This window comes from Macaca nemestrina, chromosome 7, assembly GCF_043159975.1.
Source record: "Macaca nemestrina isolate mMacNem1 chromosome 7, mMacNem.hap1, whole genome shotgun sequence".
In the NCBI taxonomy this organism is placed as follows: Eukaryota; Metazoa; Chordata; class Mammalia; order Primates; family Cercopithecidae; genus Macaca; species Macaca nemestrina.
The window spans coordinates 17,103,732-17,118,371 of NC_092131.1; the positions used below are offsets into that span (position 1 = coordinate 17,103,732).

Sequence of the window (14,640 nt, forward strand, 5' to 3'; positions counted from 1 at the left end):
TTTCCTCCCTCCCTCCTTTCCTCCCCTCCCTCCCTCCCTCCTTCCTTTCTTTCTTTCCTTCTCTTTCTTTCTTTCTTTTTTTCTTTTTTCCTTCCTTCCTTCCTTCCTTCCTTCCTTCCTTCCTTCCTTCCTTCCTTCCTTCCTTCCTCCCTTCCTCCCTTCCCTTCCCTTCCCTTCCCTTCCCTTCCCTTCCCTCCCCTCCCCTCCCCTCCCCTCCCCTCCCCTTCCCTTCCCTTCTCTTTTCTTTTCTTTTCTTTCGACAGGGTCCTGCTCTATCACCCAGGCTGGAGTGCAGTAGTGCAATCATAGCTCCCTGCAGCCCCAGACTCCTGGGCTCAAGTGATATTCCCACCTTGTCTTCCCAAAGTGTTGGGAATACAGGTGTGAGCCACTGCGCTAGGATTGCTTTTCATTTTTGGAAACTTTGAGATCACTTCGGGTGCAGTGAAAAAAAGTAGTTTTATAGAAAAGTCCATGAGTGGAGGGAACGGGGTGGTTCAGGGGAGCTTTCCGGGGTGCTTTCTTTTGCCTATGTAGAAAACCTAGAAATGTGAAAGTAGGGGTTGTGAGGGGGCGCTGTGGGGCCATGACCTGGTGCAGATCCACCACGTTAGGCCTTCTGCTAGCTGTTTGTCTCTGACTCCATGATCTCTTCAGCCTCTTCCCATCCTGGATTCTGCTCATGGTGGGCGACTGGATGGGTGTATTGCATGTGGCCGCTCATCTCAGGTTGCTGGTCAAAGCTTCCTGTTTATATTTAGACCGTGTAAGAAGAGTAAGAACCCTTTTATTGCCACTGACCCATATTCATATTTAATGTTGCTTGTGTTAGTCAGCTCCTCATTGGTTCTCTTTTTGGAAGCAAGCAGAGACTCAGAGTCCAGAGGAAGCTCAGAGGGCTGGAGCTTTAGTTCCGGTCGACTGAGGTGCTTGTTCTTAATTCTTCCGTGATACCATGTCTGTCTCAGTCACTGCATTTTTAACATACTTTTGAAAACATCTTTCTCGGCCAGACGCGGTGGCTCACGCCTGTAATCCCAGCACTTTGGGAGGCCGAGGTGGGCAGATCACCTGAGGTCAGGAGTTTGAGACCAGCCTGGCTAACATGGTGAAACCCCGTTTCTACTAAAAATACAAAAAATTAGCTGGGTGTGGTGGCGTGCGCCTGTAATCCCAGTTACTCGGGAGGCTGAGGCAGGAGAATCGCTTGAACCCGGGAGGTGGAGGTTGCAGTGAGCCAAGATCGTGCCATTGCACTCCAGCCTGGATGATAAGACCAAAACTCCATCTCAAAAAAAAAGAAAGAAAGAAAAGAAAAGAAGACATCTTTGTCTTCCACTAGAGGTGAAATTTCAAGGACAAAGAAATTTCTTAAGGGCAGAGTCCTGTTCTGTGAAGCCCATCCCTAGCCCAAAATCCTGCCTGCAGTTGGTGCCTAGCGAGAATTTGTGGAATGGAGCAAGCGCAGGACTCCTGTTCACTGGCTGCTCTCACTCCTTGTTATAGTTGGGGACCCCAGAGGCTACACTTACTCATCACTGGTGTGATGAGTCCCCTCTTCTTAGGAAGGCAACTAGAACCAAGACCAAAATTACAAAGCATCACGTGTTAGTAAGGTTGTGGGTCTGTGCCAAAATGTGCACTGTGTTTGATTTTGAACAGTGGGAATATGAGTGGTTGTGATTGTCTTCTTGATGCTTTTCTGCATTTTTCAGCTACCCCTCAACAGAAATTGAGGAGGATTATTATTGTCCCAGGAAAGGCTGTCCCTTTATTCATGTATAAATTATCAATATGATATATGATGTATATATTAAATAACAGCTTGACTGAGAAATTATTCACACACCGTAAAATTCACCCATTAAAAGTGTACACCTCTGTGGTTTTAGTATATTCACATAGAATATCATATTGATAAGAGTACTTATTGAGTATTTACGGTATGCCAGGCACTGGGCCGAGCCTTCTAATAGTCAGTTGAAACAAGTGCTGTTTTGTTCATTTGCTTGATGAGGAACAGAGGCTCTGTGATGTTAAGTAGCTTGCTGCAAATCACCCAACTGGTAAATGGAGAAGCAAGGGTTTGAATCCAGGTCTGTCAGAAGCCCAGACATTTTCTTTTTTTTCTTTTTTTTTAAGTGACAGGGTCTTGCTCTTTCGCCCAGGCTGGAGTGCAGTAGCATGATAATGGCTCACTGTAATCTTGAACTCCTGGGCTCAAGCGGTCCTCCCCTCTCAGCCTCTTGAGTAGCTGGGACTACAAGTGTGCAGTACCACGCACAGCTAATTTTAAAAAAAAATTATTATTTTTTTTAAAGAGGGGTTCTCACTATGTTACACAGGCTGGTCTCAAACTCCTGGCCCCAAGTAATCCTTCGGCCTTGGCCTCCCAAAGCACTAGGCTTGTAGGTATGAGCCACTGTGCCCAGCTCTGCATTTTCATTCTTAATATTTGACCCAGCAGTTCAGCAGTTAAATAGCAGAGGTGATTTTTAGAAGGAAGATGAAAAATAATATAACAAGACAGGTTACCACGTGGTCCAGCCTAGGTGTATGTCTAATTCCATCCCTAGGTATATATCTAAGAGAACTGGAAATGTGTGCCTGCACAAGAGCCAATACCTGAATGCTCACAGCAGCATTTTCAAACATCCCCCAAGTGGAGACAACCCAATTGTTCATCAACTGATAAATAAATAAAAAGTGGTCTATCCATACAATGGAATATTATTTGGCAATGAAAAGGAATGAAGTTTTTGAGTTAGATAGAGGTCATGGCTGTGTAATATTGTGAATGTGCTAAATGCTACTGAAGTAATCATTTTAAAATGATTAATTTTGTGTTATGTGAATTTCACCTCAGTTGAAAAAAAAGAATGAAGTTCTGATATTTGTTGTAATAGCTGTGAATCTTGAAAACATTATGCTAAGTCAGAGAAGCCACATACAAAAGATCACATACTGTATGATTCCATTTACATGAACCATCCAGAAGCGACAAATACATAGAGACAGAAAGCAGATTAGCAGTTCCCAGGGGCTGAGAGAAGGGTAGAATAGGGAGGAACTGCTGATAGAGATGGGGCTTTTCAGGGGGTGATGAAAATGTTCTGGAATTAGCTAGAGGCGACTATGTGAATATACTAAAACCATAGAGGTGTACACTTTTAATGGGTGAATTTTATGGTGTGTGAATTATATCTCAATCAAGCTGTTATTTAATATATACAAAAGTAGTATAATAAACAAATAAAATTCTTCTACTTGGAGACTTTCCAGCCTACTGTTACCTAAATCTAATAGTGAGGTAATAAATAATAATAATCAGAAGTTCCTATTTTCTGAGTGTCTGCTATGTGCCAGGCACTGTTCTAAGCATGTAGCATTTTTGCATGTAAAGTCAGCTGTGGACTAGAAAGCAAGGAGTCTGGCTTCAGATCCCACATGGTCACTCCACTGTACTGCTTTACGTATAAAGACAGATACATCAAAGAGATAAGAGTGGGAGGTAGAGGCTGAGAACAAGGAATCAGGAGTTAGGCTGTCTGGGTTGGAATCCTAGCTCTGCCACTTACCAGTTGTACACTCTTGGGTGAGCTACTTGACTAGAGCCCTAGTTTCCTTATCTCCAATGTGGAGATGATAGTAAATCTGCCCTCGTAGGGTTCTCACATAGGGTTCCCTCATAGCGTTTATAGATGAATTATTGCAGACTCTGAGAACAGTATCTGGCACGTAACTAGCACCCAATACATGTTATCTTTATTACTATTATAGGGTTACTAAATAGAGACTGAAAGAGCATAAATTCAAGTTGCAAACTCTCATTTAGTGAGCATTTTAGGTTGAGCTAGCATCTCATTTGCTCACAGAATTGTGGAGCCGGAAGGGACATTGAAAGACCATCTGCTCTCGCAAGGGAATGTCTAATCCAAGGCTGGCTTCCTCTTCATTTATGAGGGGGGTGTGTGTGTGTGTGTACCTGTGTGCACACCTCCTAAGAAGGATATGCTGTCTCTGGCAGGAAAACAGCAATTCAGGAAAGCACCCAGAAGGGACCAACTGTGACTCCCAGCCAAGAGACCTCCAAAAATCATAGATGCTCTGGATTGACAGGGACCTCACAGGGCAGGCCAGCGTCTCTGTCCCTCTGCTTCCCCCCAGCATTTGGTGGTTTCCATTGGTGTCTTCTCCTCTCCTCTACACCCCTTCACAGGGCCTTGTCCTCCTGTTGAGCTAAGTCTATCTGACACCTGTGGGAGCCCAGCCTTTCTAGAGGCAAGAACACAAGACCAGCCATCGGGGCTGCCCTTGCCAAGGCTTTGCTTTGTGTCTCTTGAATCTCTTTTCCTGAGTTTCTTTTCAGCCTTGGAAATTGAGACCCTTGGACATTGTCTTATCTCCTTTGAAGGCTATACCACGGGGCTGGGTTATCAGAAACTTGCTACTATAATAAAGGCTTTCTGGTACTTTCAGTTATAAACACCCCTGTGGGTCATGTTATGGCAAAGCATCAGAGTGTACCTGTCCCAGGCCTGGCTTCCAGAGAGGTGGTTAAGATAAATGAGGAAGCAGTGCCTAGAGTTGTAGTACATAGTTCATGTCATTATATTTGATAGTCTTTTCTTGCATTACATAACTTTACAAGGAATTAATTTCCTGTTCATTTCAATGCAGTTCAAAAAAATCAAAATATTTGTTTTGGCTGTTAGTCTCTTAGAGTTGTGCAGCTCAAGGCAGTATCTCTGTAGTTCAACCCTTCATGACACAGATAAGGAACAGGAGGCCCAGCGATCCGGGGAATTGCCTAGGGTGATACAGCTTTTGGTAGGAAAGAAAATCAGTACCCTAAAGTTCTAGACTTTGATTTCTTGCCTTTTCAATTTGAAACTCATTTTTATTGTCATTGCTGTTATTGAACACTAAATAGGCTGCTGTCAACAGCTCAGTGAGACAGGAGATTGTGAGCAGCACTTTGTAGTCAGATAGACCAGGGGTCGGAACCTGGCTTTATCATTTACTAGCTTTGGAGCCCTTAATTCAGTCTTATCTATAAGGTGGTGTTAACACCTTCCTTTCAGGGTGGCTGTGGGAATTAGAAATAGTGTCTGTCATATCCCAGGCCTAGTGCTGGGTGCTGAGTAGGGCTTTGATAAATCAACCTTTATTATTATTGAAACTGAAATCTTACATACCCAGATAAGGCTCCTAGCTGAGGGATCTCAAATTTAGACAGACATGAAAGAATTTGGGGTGCTAACCCCTCAGTAATCACTGGATTTTCAGGCAATGAGATGTGTAGCTCTCTCCACGTCCTCAGCCAAACTTCCAGAGAATCTAAAGGCCCTGGGGAGAGAAAATAGCTCCCTGTCAGAGGTATTGAGCCTGAATCTTTCTTTTTTTAAATTAAATTTTTTGTAGAGATGGGGTCTTAATATGTTATGCAGGCTGGTCTCGAACTCCTGAGCTCAAGCAGTGCTCCCACCTTGGCCTCCCAAAGTGTTAAGATTACAGGCATGAGCCTCTGCACCAGGCCCTTAATCTTGATGTAGAAGGAAGCAAGGAGTGGAGAGTCTGGTTTGTTATACTGTATTCTGTTAGTTACACCTAAATAGAACAGTTCAGAGGCTGGGCATGTTTGAGCTCTTAAAAGTATAGAGGGTCCTCAGCCTGCTTCTTAGCTAGCTGCCCAGTACCCCTCCCAGTGTGATGTCCCATTGATCTACTGGCCTGTGTCTAACACCTTTGCTTTCCACACTCCACCCTGTGCACTCAGAAGTTCTTGTTGCCCCTCTAGGATATTACCCAGAGCAGGATGCATTGGTCCCAGCTAATGGGCTCCCTTATAAGGGGCTTCCACTTCTGACTCCTGCATAGACCTTGGGCAAGTCACTTAACTTTTCTGAGACTCTCATTCTTTTCCCACAAGATAGAGAGGAGAATAGTACGTATTGAGCAGGACCAAACAGGCACATGGAAGGGGTTTGAAAGCAAGTGTAATTATAATTTTATCATCGTTAATTTATTTAAAATGTGTTACCTAGGCTGGGGCCAGTAGCTCATGTCTATAATCCCAACACTTTGGGAGGCCAAGGCAGGAGGATCTCTTGAGGCCAGGAGTTTGAGACCAGCTTGGACAACATAGTGAGACACTGTCTCTACAAAAAATAAAAGATAAATAAATAAAAAGAAATTAGCAAGGTGCGGTGGCATACACCTGTAGTCCTAGCTACTCAGGAGGCTGAGACAGGAGGATTGCTTTGAGCCCAGGAGTTCAAGGCTGCAGTGAGCTGTGATTATGCCACTGTACTCCAGCCTGGTAGACAGAGTAAAACCTTATCTCTTAAAAATAAAGTAAAATGTGTTACTCTTCTTAGAAAGGGCATTTCAGAAGTGAGTTTATCTATGGAAACGCTCTTGTGTGGCAGGGAGATAAATTTTGGGTCATGTGGCAATTCATTATTCTTTAAATCACACAACTCAGCCAGCCACTTTTAGCACTCATGCTTTAGAGCTGGTCATGGTTGATGAGAAAGCACTGGATTTCCACCCTTTTTGTACATAGCTTTCACTTTGGAAATGTAGATCTTATTGAGATGTTTACTAGGCATTGCTGTTGTACCACTATTTTTCAAGTCTGCTTTTCACTTACTTTTGTCATGCATGTCTCTAGAAAAAAGGAAAATAACTAAAAACATTATTGATGATAGCTTCCCAAATTGACAGTACATCATCTGACATTTTAATGGGGACCAATTTTGTCCATGACCTCAGGACTCTGCTTCTCAGACAGTGTTGATATGATCCTGGACTCTCGAAAATTTATAGACCAGTCCAGAGGGCCTGTAAATAGCTTCTGACAGAGAACTAAATTTTCTGGAACTGAGCTGCGTAGGCACAAACTCACTGTGATAAATCAAGACTATGCCATTGCTCTGAGATGTGTCCAGTGGCACATGGAATAAATGCCATAGCATTTGGGAGAGGGAAAGGAACAATACTTAATTAATTTAATACCTCAAAGGACCTCCTGCCCAAGAATGGACTTGTTGCTGGGAATCAATTTTCCAGCTCAGACTTTGGGTGTCCACATACCTGCCTAATTAGAACATGACCCCACAAGAAACACTAGTTTCTCCTTACTGTGGAGGATTAAGTTGTGTAGCTGGTTTGAGTCTTCTTACTGACCATACATGACTGTGGATTGCTGCCCTAGATGATTGGTTTTCAAGTATTTTAGAACACAATAAAATATAGATAATAGTAAAATTTTGTTGAACTGGATTTGGCCTTTCTTTGATTCACTGGGCTTGGCAGGTCTCTGAGAACCTTGGTCATTTTCATGAGCATTAGTGGTCAGAGTCCAGCCTGAAGCAGTACAAAATGCCTAAAAGTACACTCAATTTTTCCTGACCCTTTGACATACTCTGGGGAATTAGTTTTTTAAATATTAAATCCCTGATGTCAAGTTGCACAATATTCTTGCTTTTCATATAAGCAGAAGGCAGACTATGAAACAATCTATCTCTTTAAAGCATATTTGGGAAGGTAATGCTTCCAAATTTGCGATTTGCTTTTGAGTAGCTTTGGAACTATTCTGGCAAATGGTGAATTTGTTCCTTTTATTGATATTCTCTTCCAATGAAAATGTCAAGAGGTTGTAACAGTTCACACTAGAGAGAGGCTACTTATTGATTATTTTCAATTGCATAAACAACATTGGTGCTAACTGGAAAGAGAATGAACATTGAGCACCTAGGCTGGAGGGCCATTGAAAGTTATTAGAACCATATTCCTTATTTCAGAAAGTTCAGTAGAGATGTGGATGATAAAAATAGACCTACATCAAATTTCTAGAGATGAAAACTAACATGTTTGATATGAAAAGTACACTGGATGTGATTAATGGCAGATTAGACATTACAAAGGAAAAGATTAGTGAACTTGAAGATATAGCAATAGAAATTATCCAAAATGAAAGAAAGAAAAATTATTATTATTGGCCGGGCACGGTGGCTTATGCCGTAATCCCAGTACTTTGGGAGGCTGAGGCAGGTGGATTGCCTGAGGTCAGGAGTTTGAGACCAGCCTGACGAACATGGAGAAACTCCGTCTCTACTAAAAATACAAAATTAGCCAGGCGTGGTGGTGCATGCCTGTAATCCCAGCTACTCGGGAGGTTGAAGCAGGAGAATCGCTTGAACCCATTGCACTCCAGCCTGGGCAACAAGAGTGAAACTCCATCTCACCAAAAAAAAAAAAAAAAAAAAATTATTATTTTTTAAGTGGAAACACCATAAATGATCTGTAGGACAACTTCACATGGCCTAATATGTATGTAAAGTCCCGTAAGGAAGGAAGAGGGTGACATAAACATTTTTGAAGAAAAAAATGGCTGGATGTTTTTCAAATTTTATGGAAACTATAAACTATCAGTTCCAGGAAGCTCGACAAAGCCCAAGCACTTCATAATCTAAATTGCTCATAACCAGTGATAAAGATAAAATCTTAAAAGCAGCCAGAAAAAAAGACATATTATATACAAATGAACAAGCATAAGGGTGATAGCAGAATTATTGTCAGAAACCATGCAAGTGAGAATACAGTGGAGCAGCACCTTTGAGAGTAATGGAGGGGAAAAAAGCAAACTTAACCCTGAATTCCATACTCTGTGAAATCTCTCTCTAAAATTAGAGCTAAAGTAAGCATTTTCAAGGCAGAGAGTAGCTGAAAGAAATCAGCGGGAGCAGAACTACCCCACAAGAAATGTTAATACCAGGAAGAAATATGAATTTACACAAAAGAACAAAGACAGCTGGAAATTATAATTTGGTGAATATACAAGAATTTTTCCTTATGATCTAAATGTTTAAATAAATTGACTAAACAAAAATAATAACCACATAGGGTAAGCTTTTTAACCTCTGTAAAAATAAAATGTACATAAGATAATAAAGGCTGGGAGGGGAGAAATGGAAGTATGCAATTGTAAAGGTCTTATACTATATGTGAAGTAGTATAATATCGTTTAAAGTAGGGGCTGGGCATGGTGGCTCAAGCCTGTAATCCCAGCACTTTGGGAAGCCGACACAGGTGGATTACTTGAGGTCAGGAGTTCGAGACCAGACTGGCCAACATTGTAAAACCCCGTCTCTACTAAAAAAAGAAAAAACATTAGCTGGGTGTGATTTTGCGCACCTGTAGTCCCAGCTACTGGGAAGCTGAGTCACGAGAATCGCTTGAACCCAGGAGGTGGAGGTTGCAGTGAGCCAAGATCGCGCCACTGTACTCCAGCCTGGGCGACAGAGTTGAAACTCCATCCCAAACAAAACAAAACAAAGTAGACTATGCCAAATTAAACCCTGAAGCAATCACTGACATAGAAAATAACAATTTTAGTGAAAAGCCAATAAATAAAATAAAATGTAAAAATTCTCAAATAGATGACAGATAAAAGGAGAAAAAGGAAAAATAGAAGATGGGACAAATGAAAAACAAATAGCAAAGTGGTCGATTTAAATCTATCTGTTGAAAAAATTACATTAAATATAAATGATTTAAATACCCTATTTAAAAGGTAGAGATTGTCAGATTGGAAAATAAACAAAACTCAACTCTGTTGGCTACAAGAAATACACTTTAAATACCAAGACACAATAGATTAAAAGTAAAGGGATGAAAAAATTTACCATGCTAACACTAATCAAATGAAGGCTATAGTATCTATATTAATATCAGACAAAGCAGGTTTTAGAGCAAAGATGTCAGTCCATCAAAATAATATAACAATTCCAAAGGTTTATGATCTTAATAAGAGAGCTCTAAAATACATGAAACAAAAACTGATAGAACTTCAAGGAGAAATAGGCAAATGCACAGTTATGCTTGGGGATTGCAATATCCGTGTTTCAATAAATGATAAAGCAAGTGGACAGATGATTGGTAAGGATATAGATGCCTTGGGACAACACAATATACCAACTTGACCTAATCGACATTTATATGACATTCCACCCAACAACAACAGAGTCACATTCTTTTCAAATGTAACATTTACCAAGATTGACCATATGCAGGGTCAGAAACAAGTTTTAACAAAATTAGGAGACTTCGAGTGTGTTCTCTGGACTGTGTCAGAGGTCCTCAAGACTACCATCAGGCATTGATGTATTGGAAAGACTCTCATAGCTTAGAAAAGCTGTTATACTCATGGTTACAGTTTATTACAGCAAATGGATACAGATTAAAATCAGTAAAAGCAAAAAGGCACATAGGGCAGAATTCAGGAGAGACCAGGCTCAAGCTTCCGGTTTTCTTTTCCCAGTGGAGTCCTATGGACAGTGCTTAATTCTCCCTGCAGTGAAGTGTGACAGCACTTTTGAAATATTGCCAGTCAAGGAAGATCACCTGAGCTGCCTTGGTGCCCAGGGATTTTATTAGGGGTCAGTCATATAGGCATGGAGCACCCATGTTACTGACCTTAGTCGGTCTCCAGCCCCTCCAGAGATCAGACTGATACAGCATGGCCGTAGTCCTCTGCCTTAAATGATATTGTTAGCATAAACTATCTGGTATGGCTTAAGGCCCCAAATAAACAAAGACACTTGTCAGGTAGGATACTCCGAGGGCTCAGAGTTTTTCTCCCAGGAACTGGTAAGGGCCAGTCCTCCCTTTGGAATGTACAGGGTTTAAACATCCCAAAGCTCTAAGTCAGCCCTTTACTGCACAGATCATGATGGAATTAACTTGGAAATCAGTAAAAGAAAGATCTTGGAAAACTCCCAAATATTTGGAAACTAAATAACACACTTCTAAAGAAGAAAGCAAAAGTTAAATTAGAAAATATTGTGAACTGAATATCAAAATTTGTAGGATGCTGCTAAAGCAGTCCTTACAGAGAAATTGCGGACGCTAGATACCTATATTAGGAAAGAAAAAAGGTCCAAAATTAATAATTTCCACCTCAAGAAACTAGAATAGGAAGTGCAAATAAAGCCCCATGTATTCAGGAGAAAGGACATAATAAAGATCAGAGTGGAAATAAATGAAATCGAAAACAGAAGGATAGAGAAAAATCAATGAAACCAAAGTCAATGAAATCAAGAAATCTTTACTGAGAATTTCAGTAAAATTGGCAAACCTCTGATATTAGGAAGAAAAGATAGAAATTGCCAATATCAGGAATGAGGGAGGTGCCATCTACTAGAGATTCTACAGGTACTAAAGGATTATGGAATATTATGGACAGCTCTCTACCAATAAATTTGACAACTCAAAAGAAATGGACAAACTATTTGGAAGATATAAACTACTAAAGCTCACTCAAGAAGAAAGAGATAATCTGAATGACCCTATATCAAAGAAATAGAATTTGTAATTGAAAAGCTGCCCATAAAGAAAACTCCAGGTCCAGATGGCTTTACTGGTGAATTCTATCAAATATTTAAATACAAAATAATATCAATTCTACACAAACACTCTCAGAAAATCAAAGGAGAGGGAATATTTCTCAAGTCATTTTGTGAGGTTAGTATTTACCTGATATCAAAACCAGGTACGGAGGCATTTCAAGGAAACTTTAGGCAAATAGTCCTCAGAAACATAAATGACAAAATTTGAGGCCAGGCACGGTAGCTCACACCTGTAATCCCAGCACTTTGGGAGGCTGAATCGGGCAGATCACCTGAGGTCAGGAGTTCGACACCAGACTGGCCAACATGGTGAAACCCCATCTCTACTAAAAATTAAAAAAAAAAAAAAAAATTAGCCAGGCATAGTGGAATGCACCCGTAGTCCCAGCTACTTGGGAGGCTGAGACAGGAGAATCGCTTGAACTCAGGAGGTGGAGGTTGCAGTGAGCTGAGGTTGCGCCGCTGCACTCCAGCCTGGGTGACAGAGTGAGACTACATCTCCAAAAAAAAAAAAAAAACTGAAGGCAAATTTTAACAAATCAAATACAAAAATATAAAAAGGGATAATTCATCTGGCCAAGCGGTGTTTTCGCTGCGAAAGGAAGGTTGGTTTAACATTCGATGATCAGTCAATGTAACTTACCACCTTTAAAAACTAAAAGTGAAAAAGCTATATGATTATCTCAATGAACATGGAGAAAGGATTTGAGCAAATCCAACATTGATTCTTGATAGAAACTCTCAGCAAAATTGGTGTAGAAGGCACCTTCCTCAACCTGGTAAAGGGTGTCTAAGACAAACTTATAATCTCAAACTTAATGCTTTCTGACTGAATGTTTTCCCCCTAAGATCAGGAATAAGATAGGGATATTTATTCTCACCACTTTTTCTTTCTTCTTCTTCTTTTTTTTAATGAAAGACAGGGTCTCCATCTGTTGCCCAGGCTGGAGTACAGTGGTGTGGTCATGGCTCACTGCAGTCTGGAACTACTGGGCTCAAGCGATCCTCCCACCTCAGCCTCCCAAGTAGCTGGGATCACAGGTGTGCGCCACCACGGCTGGCAGTTGCTGTCGCCACTTCTATTCAACATAGTACTGGAGATTCCTGCCAGTGCAATAAGGCAATCAATAGAAATAAAAAGCATCCAGATTGAAAAGGAGGACGTAAACTGTCTATTTGCAAACAACATGATATTCTACAACCATCTTCTGGCCCTCTAGAGCAATATTTAAAAATGAAGTCTTATGAAAAAAAACTCACTCAGTTTTTGTGTCTGATTTTTTTTAAGGACTTTGTTTGGAGAAGCTGCCTATTTCTTCTTCTACCAGTAATCTCCATGTGGACCGGGAACAGGATGTCATCACCTGTTATGAGAAAGCAGGGGACATCGCACTCCTGTACCTCCAAGAGATAGAAAGGGTAAGTGAGGACCATGTGTTTGTCCCTGATAACTTTTTCCCCCAAATCAGATAGGGGACAGCTGTGATTAATCTCTAGGAAGCTTTCAACTTATCTGTCTCTCTGTGCAAAGCTTCACTTGTACTCCTTAAAGCCAAGGAGAGGATGGTAGTGATTGCTGTACCTTATGAAAAATAGATGGTTGGGCCGGCGTGGTGGCTTACGCCTGTAATCCTAGCACTTTGGGAGGCTGAGGCGGGTGGGTCATCTGAGGTCAGGAGTTCAAGACCAGCCTGGCCAACATGGTGAAACCCTGTCTCTACTTAAAATACAAAAATTAGCTAGGTGTGGTGGCGGGCATCTATAATCTCAGCTACTTAAGAGGCTGAGGCAGGAGAATTGCTTGAACCAAGGAGTTGGAGGTTGCAGTGAGCCAAGATTGCACCACTTCACTCTAGCCTGGGCAAAAGAGCTAAACTCAATCTTACAAAAAGAAAGGAAGAGAGAGAGAGAGAGAGAGAGAGAGAGAGGGAGGGAGGGAGGAGGGAGGGAAGGAGGGAGGGAGGGAGAGAGAGAGAGAAAGAAAGAAAACTAAATGGTTCAGTGTTTGCGAAGCATTTTAGCATCCTCTGAGCAGAAATGACAGTGTGCATCTGTTCATACCTTCAGCATCCTGAAGCTGGCCAGCCACCCCTGTTTTCCTAATAAAATGGGTTGAGCTTCATTTGTACTTGTATGAACTATGCCAAGATCTGTTCGTCTGGGGTTTGGGAGGCTTTACCTTGACAGATGTGGCTAAGGTCTGCTGGGGATGTGGACCAAAGTGGACTGAGCTGAGTATGTCAAGTATCCCTGGAGACCATCAGGGATGGTCTGCTCTCAGCCGTCAGCGCTTCACCTGTGGTATGGGTGATGGAAAAGAGCAGCCGACAAGAGGGCCTCTGAGCAGAGAACGAGTGAGCTCGGGGCTCTGAGCTCGCAGCCTCAGACAGAGGAGGTTGGAGGCTGGAAGCTGGATGGGGCCAGGGTGATGGAGGCAACATGCCTGTTTCAGATTCTCATCTTTGGGTTCTGCTCTTTACTAAGTTTCTTCACCTCTTAGCCTCAGTTTTTCCATCCATAAAAAGAACATAATCATAGTTCCTACTTCATGAAGTTTTTTGAGGATTATATAAGGTCTTGTGAATAAAGGCACTTAGCCCAGATTCGGGAACATATTGGATTCTTGGTAAATGTCACTTATTTTTATTAATAACAATAGCTCCTAGCAGTTGCTGTTGCTGGCAGTGTTTCCTGGCGTTCTCACCAAGGACACTGCTATTGACCCCTTCAGACCCAGAGATGTACCCTACGAGAGTGTTGGAAGTGATTAGAAATCCTGTGAGACTTTGACAATGATTGGAGGTCTTGTTTTCCAGCAATTTTCTGGGCTCCTTGTTTTTATAAGGATTAGAATAGAGAGAGACTGCCAGAGTCTCCCTAGCTTTTGTTACTTTATAAATGAACAGACAGGAAGTAACTATTTTTCATAAATCGTGTTGTCATGTGTTGGTGCATATGATGTGCATCAGAATTGCCTTTTTAGGAGGCAGGGAGATGAGAGTGAGAATCACAGCAGGAGAGGTGGAAAGAGTGATGGGAATAACATTTGACCTGGCCTCAACCAGAATGGATTATAAGCCATGGTTTAAGATATCTGGGAATTCAGGAAGATACATGTCTGTCTTGCCAAAATTATGTTCTATCAGAAGGTTGCTATGAGAAGAGAATTTGTTGTTGTTGTTATTCAGAATTTATGATATGAGCTTTAAAGGAATGATCATCTAGG

At 41.5% G+C, this 14,640-nt stretch overlaps 1 protein-coding gene across 7 annotated transcripts in view; it reads left to right on the top strand.

Annotated features, from left to right (window-relative positions):
- LOC105467558 (tetratricopeptide repeat domain 7B) overlaps positions 1–14,640 on the top strand; it is a 273,670-nt gene that overhangs the window by 55,414 nt on the left and 203,616 nt on the right. For all 7 annotated transcript variants that reach the window (XM_024788437.2, XM_024788439.2, XM_011717247.2 and 4 more), the window contains one exon: positions 12,703–12,833. In XM_024788437.2, the coding sequence (XP_024644205.2) occupies positions 12,703–12,833 (131 nt within the window). The remainder of the gene's footprint in view (positions 1–12,702; positions 12,834–14,640) is intronic.